Genomic DNA, 20658 nt, shown 5'->3' on the forward strand with positions numbered 1-20658 from the left:
ATGGGTTACATAACTATTTTTGAGCAGAGAAAACCGGAGAGTGAAAGTTATAGGAAAGTGGTCCCTAGATGTACCCGTATCTTCTGTTGACCAATCAGTTATAGCCTGCCTGCTGATAATGTTAAGTCAATGGCTGAGCGAGCAACACCTCGCATAAAAGTTATTTCTCTTGAATTGCAGCAGTGTACAGCATTTGCAGACAGCCACCACCAGAGAAGCTGGCCGCAGGAATTAGTACGACTTCCTCAATTACTATGGTGGGAATTAAAATCTCCTGTAATTACTTCACCAGACACCAAGCTGTCTAAGCAGTCTGTCCTGTGTACACCTAAAGGAAAATAGACATTAGCAACAGTAATATCGGCACACTGCGGAAATGAAATTTTGATCACTAAAAGCTCACAGTCAGGAACAGGAATTTTCTTAGAGATAGATGCCTGACAACACATATGTTTAGCTAGCATTGTTACCAATCCGCCTCCCCTACCAGTATTTCGATCTGATCCGAAAATTCTAAAGTTTCTCACTGAAAATGATTTATAAGGTGATAACCACCTTTCTTGTAAAAGTGTGATATCAGGGTTGTGTTTGTGAATAAGTAGTTCTAGATCTGGAAGAGAAGAGAGTACGGAGTGGCAATTCCATTGTAACTCGGATCAGATCGAAATACTGGTAGGGGAGGCGGATTGGTAACCATGCTAGCTAAACATATGTGTTGTCAGGCATCTATCTCTAAGAAAATTCCTGTTCCTGACTGTGAGCTTTTAGCGATCAAAATTTCATTTCCGCAGTGTGCCGATATTACTGTTGCTAATGTCTATTTTCCTTTAGGTGTACACAGGACAGACTGCTTAGACAGCTTGGTGTCTGGTGAAGTAATTACAGGAGATTTTAATTCCCACCATAGTAATTGAGGAAGTCGTACTAATTCCTGCGGCCAGCTTCTCTGGTCGTGGCTGTCTGCAAATGCTTGACCAATCGAAAAGGCAGAAACCGCCTCTTTGAGGCGGAGGAAGTTTAGGTGGTCCTTTTTTAGCTTTCATCTGGGAAGAACCAGATTTAGATGGTGACAAGGAAGCACAACACTTCTGCGTAGGACAGGACATTTCGACATCTGTTGTGCACATGTCGGGGCGACATGCACTGCTAGGAACAGAGATGTGAGGTGGGACCTTGGAAGCATCAGCAGGTGACGTTGAGCGGCTAGCACTAGCTGCACAAGCTGACACAGATGCAGACGTTGCTGCCAGAACGGATGTTGATGGTGACACACATTGAACTGCAGCAAACTGAGCCAACGCCTCAGAAACTGTGTTTAGCATTCGCTCAACCACATTGTTAAGGGCTTTTTCTACAGTGGTGACAATGGAGGCAGTCAAGTTGGACTCAATGCCCTCAACAGAAGCGCACACACGACTAGTGTATGAATCTTTTTCCTGTTGAGAAGATGGTTGGTTGGTTTATGGGGTTTAACGTCCCAAAGCGACTAAGGCTATGAGAGACGCCGTAGTGGAGGGCTCCGGAAATTTCGACCACCTGGGGTTCTTTTACGTGCACTGACATCGCACAGTACACGGGCCTCTAGCATTTCTCCTCCAAAGAAATTCTAGCCGCCGCGGCCGGGATCGAACCCGCGTCCTTTGGGTCAGCAGCCGAGCACCATAACCGCTGAGCCACCGCGGCGGCTCTGTTGAGAAGAGCGCAAGCATCAGCTCTGGAGCACCCCTTCTCTTTGGTGATGTCTAACAAGCTAAGCTCTTCACTGCATTTTGCGCAATCGGCACCATCTGCTGGGTGGTTATGGCTGCAGAGGCAGCAATGAGGCTGATCTGAGGAGCAGTTATCAGCAGCATGACCTTCTCCAATGAAATGGCAGCAGGTCTCTGACTTGAATGCTTTGCTGCTATGCCCAAACCACCAACAGTTGGAGGATTGTAAAGGGGGCGGTTGCAGAGTGTCCACACGGTTTACAATCAGCCAGATTTTTAGTTCATCATGGCAGGAAGAGCCGGCAAAAGTTTTTATCACAGACTCAGTAGGCACACGCGAGACGTTGACCTCTCTACTGCATCGACAGACAGAAAGGACTCCAACTCCTGCATCCTGAAACAGCATTTCCTGCGGGGAAGATGCTGGGTCGACACCGCGTACAATACCCTTGACACATGCAAGCTGTTCGGGAATGAATGCTCTCACTGGCAATGACCTGAAAATTTTGCACTGGAGCAAGTCTGCTACATAAGCGTTTTCTGGGGACTTGCAGAAAATGCCTCGACGGCCAAATGGACGCACTCAGAGATCTGCAGATAGTGGGCTGTCAATGATCTTAGGTCCCGTTAAATCAGTTTGGGGATTTCCATTTTGATCGCACCCTCACCGACTGGGACGAGAGCCACAGGAATTGCATCAATGCCATTTTTTTATAAGGACTCAAGTGGTAGGCTTTGGGCTCGCAAGCTGGCAAACCAAGCTGCCAACCGACCACCTGGGGAGGTCAAAGACATCTCTCAGCGAAACGCCCCCTCAGGTTCACTTGAACTACGTCTTAACCGAAGCCTTGGCCAAAACTCCCCCAACGCAGAACGGCCTCACCAATGATGAACAAGCCGGAACCACCAGAAGAAGAAGCACAGAAACAGCAGAATCCCGCAAGGATACGTCAGCGCACTCCTTCCGTCTTATTCTCCTTACAGGCCGACAACACACAAATTATGTAAAGCAACAGCTGGAGGAACCTGGAGGAACTGTCACAATTGCCGGCAACACACGAAAAGTAGGGCCCCGAGGAACGAAAAGTGTGCGATTATTGATGCCACCCACGATGCAGCTTGCGCCATCATTCACCTCTCAAGGTTAGCGTAGGCACGTTTGAATAAATGTATAAAATAAAACATTATCAGGACCATGTGTACAACCTCAATTAAGTATTAACGACGAAAGAAAGTTTGATCTGTGCCCAAGGTATAGTTGATTGAAAACTGACATTCTGTTCTGACCTTCCAAAGCTATCGAAAGCAAAACCGAAATTCGACACTGTTGGTTTCGATATCGCACCTGATGGGGCGCAATGCTCGAATTTTTTATCTGAATTTTATAACCTCGGCTTAACTTGTACGTGCGACGGTTTACTGAGCGCCACTGCGAACGGCGCGAATAGAAACCATATGTGGAGATACTTCTCCACTGCACTATAGTTGTTTGAAAACCGGCTGTCGGTTGTGACCTTCCAGCGGATCGAAAGCAAAACTGTTGGTTTCGATATCGCACCCGCTGCAGCGCAATGCTTGAATTTTGTATCCGAATTTTATATCCGGCTTAATTTGCACGTGCGATGGTTTGCTCGTCGCCACTGCTAACTGCCCGAATAGAAACCATATGCGGCGATTACTCTCCACTGTATTGAAACTACACTCCGCCGACGCGTTGAATGCGCAGAACCCGTCCAGCTCGATGCCGCCACGCACAACGCATGTCACGCCTATCCTAAACGCCTGTTACGAGGACCTGATCATGTGTACAGTTTTAAAATACAGCTCCTGTCCGTGCTTATTTTCAGAAAATGCGATAAGGTGACACTATGCAACGAGATCCTGTGGAGGGACACATCGTTAATTGCGATTGTAGACGGTATAACGTTCTGCTCCGGCAGTTGTAATGGATTTTAGCGTATTCGTTGCGGAGTTGAGGAGGTATTACCCTGGTATGCGAGCTCCCTGTTCCCTTTTCCACAACATACAGGGACTTCCATATTTATCTGACGGATTTCGACGAAAAAAATTCCTGGGAGCAAATTTCAAAAGCAGATATATCGGTCAGCAAGATATATCACGAGCGTGCTTGTCTTTGTGTCGAGTTTTATGGAGCGTATGCGACTACGACTACCATGCGCCCACCAAAGAATAGATCTATTTGTTTGCTTTTGAGAAATCTCTGGGATGCTTATGAAATATCTCATGGTTTGATAAGCTTGCTTTTTTAAAATATATAAAAACGAGACATTTCCACAAGTGCACTTTCTGCAATGAGCAAACAAGGGTGAAAACACCGGCAGATATTCAGAATAAAACAGCTGAAAATATTTTTTCCTCACTTTGTCCAGTTTTGGGCATGAACATAAAATACGTGATTTATGGTGACCACTTCTCTGCACAACTTGCATACAGATGACTCCTCTTTTGCAGGAATGAAACTGTGCATGTGTGCATCTGATAATATATATGCAAAGACAACATAAAATGACTTTAATTAATGACATATATATATACGAAAGAGCTAAGCGTGCAGCTTGCAGGCATTCGTGCCTTTTGTTCAGTTTAATAAGTGACCTGATTTGAAATTTGACGAGCATTGTTCTGAACATGTTGATCTATGATTGATTTGTACTGTAATCTAAGCATTTAAATTCTTCTATAGGGGGCTATTGGCACTGCATCACTTTTGCAGTGAGCACAGGTTGATCTGATAGTGTGTTCCTCCAGGCTTCACATTTAATAAGATCTGATACATTTTTTTACACAGTTTTCTCGACTGATTAACTTGAATAACAAACTTCAACAGCTTTCAACCAGAAAACTTAATAATAAGCAAATTATTTCAGCTTTTATTTCTTTATGATGCTCAAGTAATCATATGACCCAAGTCCCGCATTGCAATTCTAATCACTGCTCTCTCTCTCTCTGCTTGATCATGAATGCCATACTCTTCAGTGAAAATGGAGAGGGTCTTAATTTACCTTAGCATGCACTTACTTGAAGGATCTTTAAACCTATTTTTTTATATGTATATCCTTATAAGTGACTTCAATGAATGGTTTTAGTAGTGACCATGACCTCACTTCTGCTATAATAAGTTTTACTAGGTGTATCTTAAGATTTACTTCAATATTTAATTTCAGAATTTTTACTTATTTGTTTCTTACTACCCCAAAGGCCCTTGAACGGGTAATACATGCGGGAGAGCTAGGGTTACAGAGCATAACATTGCTTAAGTTGATGACTTGAATAGTGATCAACTGGTCAGTATGGAGCATGACATGGTCAGGAAAGTTGTTCCAGTCTTTCGCAGTGCGTACAAAAAATGAAGACAGATGTGCAGATGAGCAGGCAGTCAGAGGAAAGGTGGCCTTTTCATGGTTCCTGCGGCTGGAAGTGCACTAGGGTGGAATGAAAACATGGCAACAGACTCATACAGAACATGATAATAGAATTGGTGGTATAGACATAGTCTGGCGATGTGACATCGGTTAGCTAAATCTGTGAGATGAGCATAGCATTTTAGCTTGGCGACACTTTCATGATACTAATAAGCAGAGACAATGAGCCTAGCGGTGTGATATTGTATCACTTCTAGAGTATTTAGATCATTTTCATTAGGATCCTAAATAGCCCATGCATACTCCAGTTTGGGCCATACAAATGTTACATAGGCTAATGATTTCAACGATGGTGGTTGAATGCTTATTGAGTATAGAGCTTATAGAGTACCATTCATAGGGAATATTCACTCTTGATTTCTTTGTGCCGAGCCTGTGCAGCCCATTGATCCACTTTCTCATTGCCACTGATTCCGATGTCGCTCGGAACACAGCAAAAATTTCTTGTGTCCGTCTATTGCGGCTCTTGTTACGTTGTATATGATGTTTCCGACTAGCAGTGAAACTGCATTCGCATAGTGAAGTGAGGCGAGTATGCTGAGAGAATCAGTGGAAATGATGCTGTTCTCAATGTTATCATTTACTATTTTTTCTACAGCCACAGAGACAGCGTAACACTGCAGAAAAGATGGATGCATTCTGAGATAGCCGTACTGTTCTTTCCCAATTGTTTTGTACAATGGCACTTCCAACACATAGTCTGCTGATTTTTAACAATTAGCACAAGATGCTTCGTATTCCTCATATTTCTTGTTTCCTAAATATTCTTGTATACTATGCTCATGCACAGTTTATTTTTTTCTAAAAATGTGTTAATGTGTGGTAATATGAAGTATGTACAAGATAATTGGTCCGTGTTCTTTAAGAACCAATTTAAACCTGGATTTTCTGTAACTGATGACAAACTGCGCAATGGTCATCAAAGCTCCCATGGACGTCCCATGAACTTCCAAAACGTCCACAAGACATCCAAGGAAGTTTATTGCCCACTGTGTGCTGCCGCTCGCATATACAATTGCAAGAAAGGCTGTCCGAGCAGCCATAAGAATGGGCTGCTCCCCACTGCCAGTCGGTGAAGCAACTGAAGGCTTGGCTCGGTAGGCAGACAAGTTGAGCAGGTCCTCAAAGAGAACATTTCATTTCATTTCATTAAATGAAATTTAATTTTCTTGCACAAATGAAGAGAAGTGTGAATTTTGAAAAAAAATTTTATAAATGAAGTCACGATTATAAACTCTACAAGGACCACATACTTTTGCATGCCGATGCCAAGCGTTCATTTCATTTTATGTACAATAAGTCCTTCTGAAGTTACACAACATTTTATGTAACATTTTGCCGTGTGTTTTATAGAAACTTTGCTGAGAGGAACTTGACAGAATGCAAGCCATTGGTTTCTCTTGACATCAAGCTATACAATCAGGGTGAAGTTATCATCCTGCCTGTCATAGAAGTTGAGTCACAGGATTTTGAAGTTCACCCTTCAGAAACAGGAATACATATTTCTCTTCCCCTTTATGAATTAAGTGGCAAATTCAAAACTTTGTAACTCAGCTCCTACAATAGGCAGGATAATAATTTTACACTTATTGCAGATCTTGATGTCAAGAGAAGCAAATAGCATGCATTCTAGCAAGTTTTCTACAGAAAAATTTCTTGAAAGCTCTTGGCAAAAAAGTTACGCATAGTGTACAAGAACATTTTACATAAAATTAAATTACATATTTGGAATCAGCATACAAAAATACATCTTTCATGAAGATTCCATAATTATGACTTTATTAGCAGAAATTTTTTTCAAAGACCACCTCCCCCTTAAGCCAAAGGAAGAGCCATCGTTCCTCTAACTATCTATGTTTATCTGGCTCACTAAATATGTTTATCTCACTAACTATGTTTATCTGGCTCACATATGCGGAAACTGTATGCGCAGCCAACAGGAGTTTATTCTTAATTCTAGAAATATACAGGCAATTACCAGTGTTTAGTTAAATCTCAAAGAACATAAACCAAAGTTTGCTACTTAGTGAGCAATATTTGCTCATGATTAGGTGAGTAGCTCACATACAGGAACTTTTAATCCAGCATATAACTACACGTCTCTGCAGACGCCGACGTCAGTAGCATAGGCGATAAATAGAAGTTTGTTATAACGTACCGGTTACCATGGCTCTTATGCATAACAGAGATTCATCAAAGACACATTATAAGAGTGAACGTTATTCATTGCAATGATCGCTGTTTTATTAGGAAAACTCAGCACTGCTCTGCAGTTTGCGTTCTTGCTTTAATTACCAGTAACACACATTCGGAAAATGGGATGGCACAGTGGAGGAACACAATTGCTAGCAGTAAACATGTGAAAAACTCTCGACAGTGTACTAAACTCATGCAGTCATCTTTAACTTAGTTTGCAAGATAGCTAAATTTAGCAGACTACAGGGTACTTTTCTCATTTTCTAAAGCTACATTATTCAGAGCCAGTTATAGATGTGCTACGAATGTACTCTATGATAAAGGGAAGTCTTAGTAGGCTAGGAGTGTATAAGAAGGTTCCTTTCCTTACCTCATGCTTGGAGATGTATACCACAATCCAAGGCTTGCAAACGGCTGTATTTTGAGTAGTCTGCCAACTTTTTGTCAAACAAAAACTTTGGTTAAGAAATTAAAATGTATGTCTAAATACGAGTCAGGCATGATCAAATAATAAAGTATACAATTCCAGCAACTTGCACTAAATGCATGAAGCTATGTTTAACAGAGTAGCCTGATAGGTGATACTCATGTGATTTCAGAGGAGAGTATAACTGCTGCTGAGTACATCTGAATTTAAGGCTTGCCTAGTATGGGAGTCTATAATGAGAACATAGTTCTTGTGAATCCCCCCCCCCATACTAAACTTCACAACTACGCTGCTTGTGTGCTTGATTCTGTGTTTATACTAGGAATCCGGAAACAGATGCTCCAAATGCAGTTTGCATCCCATTGGCTGTGGTGAAGAATTCCTTGAAGGAAAGTGGAGCTTGTTTTTAGCTCAGTTTCAAACTGTTGCTACTGATGTGCATTTTTGGAGACTGGCTTGAGCTACTTACAGAATATATCATCATCACCATCAACCTGACTATGCGCACTGCAGGGCAAAGGCCTCTCCCATGTCTCTCCAATTAACCCTGTCCTTTGCAAGCTGCAGCCACAATATCCACACAAACTTTCTAACCTCATTAGCCCACCTTACTTTCTGTCGCCCCCAGCATCGCTTGCCTTCGCTTGGATTCCACTCTGTTGCCCTTAAGGACCAGCGGTTATATTGGCTACGCATTATGTGCCCTTCCCAAGCTCATTTCATCCTCTTGCTTTCAACAAGAATGTCATTAACCCACATTGGTTCCCTCACACACAGCACCTGCTTCTGGTCTCTTAATGTTACACCTATCATTTTTCTTTCCATAGTTCATTGCGTTGTCCATAACTTAAGCTGAACCCTTTTTGTTAGCCTCCAAGTTCCTGCCCCATAGGTGAATACCGGTACGTCAGGCTAATGATGATGATGTTGCACTTTGTACGAACAGCAGTAATATTGTCACGTGCTACCTATGGACTCTGAAGGAGCAATGAAGAAGTGCGCAAGCAAAAGAGGAGGTCCATGCCAGAAGATGACAGCATGAAGAATAAAGACAGAGGTTTCAGCAGCGGTGGCGGAAGGTAGAGCAGCAGTTTCGCAGTAAAGGGTGAGGAGATCAACACACATGATGGCCGATCGGTTATCGTTGGAAGAGCGGGGAAACAGGCCTAGCAGGTCGAGACCCACTTGTTCGAGGATGCAAGTGTCCCAGCGGAGAAGTTGTCAGAATGTTAAACCGCTGACGCTGCACACACACCTGGCTATGTAACGCTGAAGCGTGCGACGCAATTTTGGCCAATAAAAACATTCATTGACATGGTTAAGGGTCCTGGCAATCCCCAAGTGCCCAGCCATGACGTCATTGTGCGTTGTGTGTAGAACATAGGAATACAGAGTAGCCGGATGACGACGAGAAAGTGCGCAGTTTTAGATGAGTAATTCATTCAATAGAGTAAACAGTCGTGAATGCAGAAAGGGCTGGCGTCGGGTCACGGGCTTCGGCAAAAAGCGGCATCAAGCACTCATCCTTGCATTGTTTGGTCTTGAAAGTGGCAAGATCCGAAAACTCTGGGGAAATGGCGGCAAGATAGTGGTCAAAGTTTTCATCATCGAAAATAGTAGACGCGAGCAGCAGCGTGCGTCGGTGTGTTGGCGGTCACTTTCGTAGGACACTCTGAAGTGGAACTCTATAAGGTGTAATGCCCACCAGGGGTCACGCATATTCACATGCCAGCACAGAGAATGATGGTCTGTGATCACTGAAAAAGCGTGTCCCCAAAAGTACGAATGAAATCATATTGTACGCCAAAAATAACGATAAGACGCTCTTGCTCCGTCACAGTGCAATCATGTCCAGACTTGCTGAGGGTGCAACTGGCATAAGCGACGTGTTGATTGCCCTCATGACCTTGGATGAGCGCAGCACCCATGCTGATGCCGTTGGCATCACTGTGGAGTTCAGTGGGTGTTTCTCGGGCAGAATTGACGCAATATTGGCTGCGAGGTAAGGTGAAGCTTGAGCTGGCGAAACACGGAGTTGCATTTGGGAGTCCACTGGAAAAGAATGTCTTTCTGCAAAAGACTTGTAAGCGGGTGGGCTAAGTTAAAAAACTTGGGAATGAAGCACCCAAAATATGCCCAAGTTCCTCAGAAACTCCTAAGAAGTCTTAAGAAACTCCTGAGCTTTTCCACAGAATTGGGCTCTCTGGCACTGCTTACAGCTTCAATCTTCTGTGGGTCGGGCCTGACACCATCCTTGCCAACCATATGAGCAATAAGCGGAGATAGAGGAAGAAGCTATTGGATTTTGGCGTTCACCGAAGTGACACTTCTTAGAGCTCAGCACAAGGCCCACTCTCTCTATGCAGTCCAGGACAACTGCAAAGCGGCTGTTATGTTCGGAGAAGGTCCTTCAAAAAATAACATCATCATCTAGATCACACATGCAAACTTGTCACTTCAGGCCGCATAAAAGCGTATCTATGAATCATTCAAAAGTGACAAGAGCGTTCAAAGGCTGAATGGCATCACATTAAATTCATAAAACTCATCAGGTGTCACGAACACTGTCTTCTCTTTGTCTTTCGGCTGCATCAGGATCTGCCAGTATCTGGAAACTAAGTCAGCAGAGGGAAAGTGGGAGGCTGAGTGGAGGCAGTCGATGGCATCATCAACACGTGGGAGTGGGTAAACATCCTTTGTGACACTGTTGAGGCGGCAATAGTCGACACAAAATCGCTGTGTGCCATCTTTTCTGACGAGGATCACTGGAGTGGCCCAGAGGCTTGACGATTTCTGAATAATGCCCTGGTGCAACACGTCACGGACTTCTTCATGGATTATTTGACGATCTGAAGGCAAGACGTGGTATGGCTTCGGTCTAATGGGTTGTGCAGATCCAGTATTTATCATGTGATGGGTATGGGAAGCTGGAATCGTCGGTGGTTGGTCGCAAGCGAAGTCAAACACATCTGCATGCTTCAAAAGAATGGCCACCAATATCCTACGGTCGCCGATGGGTAGGGATTTGTTGATCACGGCCAGGAACTGAGATTAGGTCAGGTCGCGGTGTCTACTTGGACGGGAAACGTTGTCAGTGAGCGAGGCAACTTGCACAGAAAGCCGTTCTTCAGAGCTGGCGAGTATTAAACCGCATGGCAATACGGCAGGTTCATTGGAATGATTGACAGTACAAAGAGTGGCTTGGCCCGTGAAAATATTGAAATTTTGGAACACGAATTGAACACAAGTGCACAGAGAAAATGTCTTTGAATATCGCACCAAATATCGCACATCTGTTCACGCTAAAAATATTTTCACAAGAAGATTAACGGGCAACCTTTATTATTTTCCGAACAGTCTATGGACTTTGGAACGCAAGTAAACAAAGTTATACAGACACAGCACCAAGCAAAAAAAAACATAATGTGCACAGAAGTGTGCACTTGTTGATCATGCAGGATAAACAGCATACAACCTTAAATGTGGTCATGCAAAATGATGATGATGATGAATTTTTATGATGCAAGGGCATCTGTCCCCTGGCACAAAGTTTTTTCTTTTACTCATGGTGGGCTCAAAGACGCATTTAATAAGCACTTAACCCTACAGAAGCTGAGCACCGGGAAGGTTAAAGCTTGTACCCATTGTATCCCCAGAGTGCACCCGGCGGCACTAAGGACCAAACCCTGCACACCTGCCACATGTGAGGCAGAAGCTCAAACGACTGGGCCACCGGTGCGGTTGGTCATGCAAAACGAGTGACCAACTGAGTTCCATGAACTGACACATAAGTTGCCACTAATTAATAGCATGACGGGTAGTAAAATCTTCATAACTCGTATTTCAAGAGACCAGAAGAAATGCCCGATTTATTTGAAGGTTGACACATGGAATGCCAGCCCCACCCTCAAAATAATAAAAATAAAAACTACCAAAAATGCGGTGACAGCTTATGAGGAGGCTCCGTTGCCCAAACAACAAACAGCCTGTGACGAGCAGCTTCGGCATGCCAGTTGATGCCAGTTGACAAGCCAGTTGATGTTGCCACAGGCTAGCAGTTAAGCTCAGGAACATAATCTACATGTCTACACTATTCCTTAGCCTAGCAACAAAGATTCTCCTAAAATTGTCGGCACTACTTCTGCTATAGGCACATAAGAAGTGCATGGTCTATATGCAGCATGCAATAGGCGGGATTTTTGTACTATCATTTGCACTGCCGATGACACCTCAATTCAACCCCACCCCTCCGTCGGGGAAGTGGGCTTTCCTCATACCTTAATTTATCAAGAGATAGCGGAGCTCATGCTAGAAAAGCTGTGACAGGGACGACAACTGATATGGGTGCGGGCGTTATGCATATATCACATTATGGGTGAAAATAAAAACTCCAGGCTTTCACGCTGTGATTGTTAGAAAGGGGTGGTTGGCCATCTTATTCTCGTCACATGTGGGAAGGTACAGCAACAGAACTGCGCAGGAGGTCCAAGCCTCCCAGTGTCAAAATGTGACCAGCCCCCATGATAAATAATGCTAAGACAATGACTTTGTACTGTTTTCCGAACATTTATTATTGGACTGATTTTTTGACTGATACTGATGTGCACTAATCGATTTCAAACAATGGACCCAAATTATGAGCTTTACAATACAATGTTTATCGTCGGCACTAATCATAGCATTTACCAGCCACGAACCTTGTAGCGTGTTATCGTGAACACCTTATGTAAATCAAGAAGGCTTTTTCAAATAACACCAACACAACATGGAAGCTAGCAGAATGTGAAATGGTCACGGACAGTTGCTATTCTGACAGACAAAATAGATTAAACATGGCGTGGAAACAATGCTCCACAAATATGCCATTTATATTAAGCAGAGACAGTGCTCTGAGAAATGGTAAAGCAGATTTTAGTGAAATCATTTGTTAGTTCTTGCTCCAAACAACAGAGAACTCTTCAAACTAACGCAAGACACATCATTTTGAGGCTGAACACCTACTTGACCTCACTCATTCCTGCCACTAACAGTGCTGGAATAAACACAAAGGTTTACACAAGAACAAGTTTTCCTTTATTGTCATACTAATATTTGTAGGTTCAGTGATATTAATAAGTGAATTTCTAATTAGTGTCACAAAAATTATCCCACTCAGACTGCACGAATAAAATGAATTATTGTGCAACCTTTCACTCCCCCAAATCTCTTTATTGAGGCAGGGTGACAACTAGCGCCAGAGAATAACACTGAGTACAATGTTTTCGAAAGTCTCGGTCCAACAAGAAGTGATGCTACTCATGTGTGACAGTGATTTGATTTCCGTTCATGCAAGTTTACAAGAATAGCAGGCTCCCTCTCCATCTTCAGGAATGACTCGGAGAGAGTGTGTGCGCAGTCTAAAGGCATAAAAACTGTCATTTCCAGACAAGTTTGTCCAAATGAACAAAGCATAAAATGTAATTATTGATGTAGGTTAGCTACCGGCACCTTTCATAGGGTAGTCAGCTAGAATCATCTTAGCTTGTAGACAAATTTGGGATTAGTCAAACATTTACACCAGGGGCATCACGGACCACTGCTAGTTTTTGTGAACAGCCTTCTTGTGATAGCTCAAATTCCTCCTCTCGCTGAATTTCTTTTGACACAAGTCACATTGAAAGGGCTTTATGCCCTTATGGGATCTGACATGACAAACAAGCCTTGAACGTGCCGCAAAAGCCATGGGGCACAGCTGGCACTGATAGGGCTTTTCACCCGTATGGGTGCGGATGTGAGTCACCAGACTCATGCTGTGTGCAAAGCTGCTACCACAGTGGTCGCAACGATAAGGTCGCTCGCCTGTGTGAGTGCGTTGGTGTGCCTCCAGATGGCCCTTTTGTATAAAACTGTTACCACAGTGGTCACAGTGGTATGGGCGGTCACCTGTATGGACTCGGAGATGCTGCACTAGATGGTCTCTTCTTTTGAATCCCTTGCTGCAGTGGGTGCATTTGTGCAGCTTATTTCTTGCAGCTTTACTCCGGTGGTTCCCCATGCCTGAAGGAGTAGATTCCATGCAGCGGCTCACAGGGTGCCTTCCTCTGGTCGAATCTTCCACAGCAGGTGCACCATGGCCGCTCTGTGTGACGACTGAACCTGTGTTGCACAGGCGGAGAACTTTAAAAAACTGCAAGAACAAACAATCCACAGTTCATTTGGAACTAGGAATAAATGTTGAACGCAGTGGTCACACTCATCAAAAGCTGTGGATGTCTGTCAACAATTTCATTCAACAGGTCAGCCTTAGAACTCGGGCCTCAAACAACACGTCTCTATAGTCATTTCTGCACGCGGGCAAAAAAACATTTAGGCTGCAAGAAATGTTGCCACTGCCAAAAAAATTGGGCAGGTTTTGCAATCCATCCAAAGGAGGAGGAGGAGGTAGAAGAGGAAAGGCAGGGAGGTTAACCGGAATAATAATCGGTTTGCTACCTAAGTTGCTGCATTGGACCCCAGTGCTTACATTACTGGCATCATGGCGAACACTGTCCAAAGTCCCCACAGGTGGGCTTAATGGCTAAACAAGTGGCAGTCTGCTATGCTTAGCCCAATGCATGATGCCATTTTCTTCCTTTTATTTCCTCCTTAGTGTCTAATAGGAGAAAACGGCTAAAGGCTATAAGCCAGATGAGCCCTTGGTCTCCTGTACAATTTCTTTGCATCAATGAACAGAACTCACAGCGGAGACAGTTCGGTGAGTATAGTTCACTTATCACAGAACAACTTTGCAGAATATTGAACGCCCATATCACCATCATTCACCAAAGCCCGGTAAACTAAAGCTTTCGTATCCTACAAACTGCTCTTTGAGAGACAACCTTCACGAAAGCATATAAGGAGAAAAACTGCCGATTCTAACCTGGTGAGCTATGTCCAGAAGGTACAGCATGTTTGTGGTCCCTGGAGCACAAGCCTGCATGTGAAAACCAGATTACATCCACTAAGACACTTAGCTCATGTGGTGTTATGTGCATGACATGGCGAAAGTGGAATAAAATCTCATAAAACATCTTTTCCCGGTTGTGTAAATTCAGTAGGGCTAGCTTGAAAAGTAGTGAGTTAAAAAAGAAATATTCCGCACTTAAAATTCTCCATGAAGATGACTACTGTACCTGTGGTCACGAAAAACTGATGATTGCCTACAAATTCATAGACCTAATGGAATGGAGCCAACAGCCATTTCATCGACAAATGAACATGCACAATTTCTCGCTTCAAGGGAAGGACAGCACAAGCCTGCCTATACAGGCGTAAGAACTAACAAGTGTCATTCATGCTTAATGAACCAAAATATTGATACAGCCGTCATTTGCTTATTAATTAAGCCTTCTATGCTTGTTGTACTGCACACAGGGAAAAAACTTTCAAAGCATAACTACTGAAGAAAACACCCAGATTACAGCTGCCCACGAATGTGGCTATATGCCTAACGTGATGTTCCACCTCCACAGTCGCCAAGAGTGCAATTAATCGAGTAGAAGCAAATCTGAAATTGTACACTATTCTGTCCTAAATGCAATTAGAGCATACCAGATTTACTCGTGTAGTACCCTCACCGCCAATTTTGGGACAAGAAACCAGGAGGGGGAGGGGGGAAGAAAGAAACTATCATGACCGAGTTTCTCCATACGCTGCTCTGAAAAAGGTTCAAAGTGACCAGCTTTCTTAACACCATGGATGGCACTGAAGCCCATTTCTGTGAACATGATGATGAGGCAAGCTCAATGGAACTAATAACAGTGAGAGCTGAAGATGACAGTGATGAATTTTTTAAGAAGCAAGGGCAGCATTGGTCAAAGAGCATCATGGTGTAAGGCACTTTCGTTAACACAGGGGGGATCTAATACCCATTTCCAGGCACTCACTAAAGCAGAAGCCAGAAGGAAAGCTTGCGTATCGTACCACAGGTGGGTACCTAGCGGCACAGGGAATCCAACCCAGCACATCCTACATGCGAAATGCACGCTCCAATGATTAGGCCACCGTGGCAGCGAGAGTGAATGTGGCAAGAAACAGCGAATAAAGATGCGACTTGTCATCAGATGTTGCAATATTCTGAGCAGAAATCATAGCAGCACTACACTCGTTTTACGAACATTTTGTGATGCAAGGGAACCAGTCAGGCGAAACTAAAAAACGAACACTGTGGATTAGTAAATCTGGTAAAACTGGCACTGCACTGTGTAATAGTGTAAAAAGACAGCTTAAAAACACTTAGCTTAAGAAGACATAGGTCAGTTTTTTTTTTAAATTGCTTGCATCATAATAAAACAATTTCCAGTTAAAAAAAAACGAATCAAAGACCATAACACCACCATGAAATGAAATCCGTACACGATGAATTCCAGATGTGCGGATATACATTCAGTATTGTAAGAAAACTAAAAAAAAAAACATAACACTGTCAAATTACAGTCCATACAGCCAAATGTAACCTGCTTTTAAAAAGGCCTCAAAACAAAACTGAAGATCTCAGAATGCCGGCAAAATGAGCACAGCAATGAACTTAGTTTAGAAAGTCACTAATGCTAAGAGTACATTAATCACAGTGTACTCTTCAGCAAAGCCAGTAAACAGTGGCAAATACAATGGGATATAAAATTCACCACACAATACAGCACAGGTTTTTTACAGCTACAGTCATCACAAAGCCCCAACCAGGAGACAAAGCAGAAGTGCGAAGTGGTAGAGTTACATCGAATTACATAAGCAAACATCCGCAGATTCGAGCTCATACACACAAGATTAAGGATAACGGTTGAAGTGTAAAACACAGATGCACAAAAGGTGAATAATTTCAATGCACACAATTATCACCCTTTATTTTTCTTCTTTTAGTGAAAAATGAAAGAATATTGCATAGATGAAAAAGAAACAATGCCCCATGGTCATTCAGCCTCTCAGTGACCAAATAATGTGATTCTACTACTACTAATCGCCCACCACGAGAGTACACATGTTGCAGGCTTTACTCAATTGCTCTATGTGGTCAGGTGTTCTGTTAGTACCGTGACTGATATGGGATTCCAACTGAGAGCTTAATTTAAGCTGTTCAACCATTGCACGCCAGTGAGTGCTGTTAAACGACCCTTGAGCAAAGAAGAAAGAACTTGGTGACTTTTTTAATCTCGCTACTCCCTCGTACCCTCTCCATTCCAAGCCTGGTGTCATTCGTGTGGAAAGAATTTTACTGTTTACAAAATGAGTTCACTAAAAAAAATTTGTTTCGAGGGCAGTCCTCATTTTCCTTATTATTTACATCCTTGTAATTCAAGAAAAATCATTCAAAACACCTCCATCTAACTCTGTATAGTTTTTGTCAAAAGTAACCAGGCTGCACGTTTTGCTTCTCGGTTGTATATTAAAGCTATTATGCCAGCCCTCAAGCTCTAAATCTCTGTATGGTAAGAAGAACCCCTATTCTCACCTTCAAATAACTTTTTGATATTTAGGGAAGCCGTGAGGGCCCTGTTATGCGAGTAAGAATCAAACCATGCAGCCTGGTTAATTTTGACAAAGACTGTACATAGTCACAATGCACTGAGATCATTGCACATGCAATTTTATAGCTTATGAGCATCAAGCAATGGAGTCATGGAAGGCTGGCAGGCGTGGTACTGAGGGTTTCTTCCTCTGGAACCTTTAACACATTGGCTTATCGATAATGGCCTGCAAAGTAATGGAGAACAAATGAGTGTCACTACAAAACAAACACAAATGCCACAAGCAACGCGGCCTGTGTGCTTTTGAGCAAATGGCAATGTACAAAGAAGTAAAAATGCACAAAATCTACGTCTGACTACACATTCTGCCATCTTCTTTGTTCTGTGGGCACAAAATGTGAAAGGATATGGACAGGGAATAAGAAGAGCATGGCAATGTACTATAAACTGTGAGTACAAATTTTTGAAACTGTTGTTTTCTACCAACTTAAATACGATGCCACTTGCCATATTTTCAGCACAGCTGGTCTGGAAAGTTCTCTTAGCACAGACAAATGGATTTTCATGCACCTAATTTTGCACACGCATACAAATGAAGGTAAAGTTCTGCATATGTAGCAGTAGCTTACACTCAAAGGTGCTTCCTCAAGCATGTACTCTACGTCCTCCTAACACTGCTCCTCATGCCTGCAATTCGAAACATTGTGTAGCAGATTAAGGAGAAGTCTCCAAAGCTAAAACTACATTGTTCATATGCTTTGTGTATCGAATATGTATAATAGATCAATGGAGGGAGTAATGATTAGTTTAGTTTAGTTTATGGGGTTTAACGTCCCAAAGCGACTAAGGCTATGAGAGACGCCGTAGTGGAGGGCTCCGGAAATTTCGACCACCTGGGGTTCTTTAACGTGCACTGACATCGCACAGTACACGGGCCTCGAATTTCTCCTCCAAAGAAATTCAGTTGCCGCGGCCGGGATCGAACCCGCGTCTTTCGGGTCAGCAGCCGGGCACCATAACCATTTAGCCACCACGGCGGCTGTGAGTCATGAGCAGACCAACTCAGGCTCATATTGAGAGCTTGAGAATTATCTGAGTGGTGAGCAAGTTAGATCCGGACTCAAATTCAGACCGTGACACGAGTCCTGAGCGAGTCCGGATTAGGCTCATATTATGATCTGTGTTTTCGCAACAACGGTGCCCGCTTTGATTTTTTTTGCCTCCTTGTTTAATAACAGTGGAGAGCAGGAATGATTAACTGCCGCGAACAAGGACACCTGAGGGTGAGGCTGGCTGGCGACGTCTGCGGGTGACCGAAGAAGGGGATTCTGCGGAAGCAAGGAAGACAGTATTTCGTCCCATCCCCATAGCTAGTTTGTGCAGGTGCAGTAATGAGCCGGTAGCTTTGTTCAAGTCCCTCCATGCTGCTGAGAGTTCATATTAGTACAAAGATTTGCAATCAGCACAACATTTTTGACACGCAGATAAGCTGTTCACTTTTGGTATAAACTTAACCCAAACAGCGTCAGATCAAGAACATACGTCCATGAGCCTTAATTCGGACCTCTATATGCAAACATATGCGCGGCAGAAAAGTATGACCAGATTACTGAGCAGTCAGGAGATAAGAAGGTGAGAAACTGGTCATGATATCTGGCCACATATGTGGCTGAAGGGACGTCAGGGAGGCAGTGCATCCAACATTGGGGTTTTTTTACATTGCATCGACAGACTGCCAGCTTATAATGCGATCCTATGCCTTGCCACAGAAAGATTTTCACTTCTGACGCCACATGACTACATTTGTGGCTGTGGCCCAATGGTCGTTGTCGTCACATGTGGCAACACTCTACGTAGGTGCGGATGAGATGTCCTCCACTGACCTTTTGAAGGCAGGACTAAACATAAAAATATGGTAACATTCATAAGTTACAACCAGAAAAAGAATGTTTCAGTTGCAATTTCAAGCTGAATAGCCAACCGCAATGCAGCTATGACTGTTATGTAATCTTTTTTTTTATGTAATCTCTTCACCTGAAACTTCCTAGCAAAAATATTATGCCAAAAAACAGACAAAAAAGCAGATATGAAATAAATAAAATGATGGCTAGAAGTAGAGGCATTATAACAACTAAGAAAGGCAGGACAATTTATGAGCCTGGAAAAACTAGTGCGTAACTTGCAAGGAACTCTTAAAGAACCACACAATGGCAAATGTGCCATCGGACTCCAAGAAACATCAGAATGAAAGAATTGCACGACACATCACAGAAATCGAAGAAATACAGCACAGAATAAAATAATAGCCTTCAATGGGAAAAAAATAAATGTATCAAGATTAATGAAAGCTTAAGAAAAGGAAAAGCAAGTAAAAAAACAATGAACCACTTTAACTTTCTAGGCGAGGTGACACGATCGCCACAGGCCTGATACAAAGGGGATGCCAACAGTTATCTATTTATCTAGGGGACATCTCTTCGTGCGTGGTACAAAGACACGTCCTTCAATACATATTTTACAGGATAGGAGCATCAAACTATGGATTGGCATAGGCTGGCAGCAGTTCCGCAGGAATCTTCTTCTCCTGGCTACGGGTGGTCCGCCAATATCTGAAGAACTGAGAACATACAAAAAAGGCCCGGCAGACACACAAAAGAACGACATCAGCGTTGTTCAATACTGCTATGGGATGTAGTCCTGCTTTTTAATGTAGACCATATATTGGAACTGAAGGGTGCCATGCATTTTTCATTCCTGTGAAGAGGCTATATTAGGACGCGGAAAAGAGATTTTTTCGGTATACAAAAAAAAAAAAGACTGGTGATATGCCATGAAGCTGTTTGTACCAGTCTCGGCGTAAACGGCTGGTTGCAGGTACCGCCACCGGGATATGGTTCACCAGCCTCCACAAGTCACCATAACGCACCATGAACGGTTTTCACACATAAGGCCACAGAATTCATAGATCATCACCCTTTTTACCGCAAAGCTTTAGACAGCAAGATAACAAATTGTTGCATTTGCTATGCGATTAGGAACATTGAAGAACGCAGACATCCAAGAAGAAATGCGAACGGCGTGATTTCCACGGACGTGCCGTCTGCTAAAGCCTGCTACAAGAAAAATAAGGCGTGGAAAGCTCACTGGCGGCCGAGTCAGTGAGATGGTCACGGCTGAAGACACTCACCTAATAACTCCGGCAGCTTTCATTGAAGTAGATTTGTCTGTTATTGCGGTTATACACTTCTGCAGCTTTCATGTTACTGGTAAAGGCGTTAATAAGCCCGAATCTTTCGTGATTGCGCGATGGCATTTGGCACGCGCGCACAAAGACGGACCACGTCTTCACAAGCGCACGCTGCAAAAAGTGATGTTCACCGGGTCGCACGGAGTTATCCTTT

At 43.2% G+C, this 20658-nt stretch overlaps 1 protein-coding gene across 2 annotated transcripts in view; it reads right to left on the reverse strand.

Annotated features, from left to right (window-relative positions):
• Positions 1-20658, reverse strand: part of LOC149329989 (uncharacterized) — a 44104-nt gene that overhangs the window by 17219 nt on the left and 6227 nt on the right. Inside the window, exons 5-6 of one of the 2 annotated variants that reach the window (XM_089560708.1) lie at positions 14674-14727; positions 13698-13910 (exon numbers count right to left, since the gene is read on the reverse strand). In XM_089560708.1, the coding sequence (XP_089416834.1) occupies positions 13698-13910; positions 14674-14727 (267 nt within the window). The remainder of the gene's footprint in view (positions 1-13697; positions 13911-14673; positions 14728-20658) is intronic. The other variant, XM_089560709.1, reaches the window with a different exon arrangement.

The sequence above is a fragment of the Amblyomma mixtum genome, chromosome 9 (assembly GCF_055824585.1).
Source record: "Amblyomma mixtum isolate Tamu chromosome 9, ASM5582458v1, whole genome shotgun sequence".
Lineage (NCBI taxonomy): Eukaryota > Metazoa > Arthropoda > Arachnida > Ixodida > Ixodidae > Amblyomma > Amblyomma mixtum.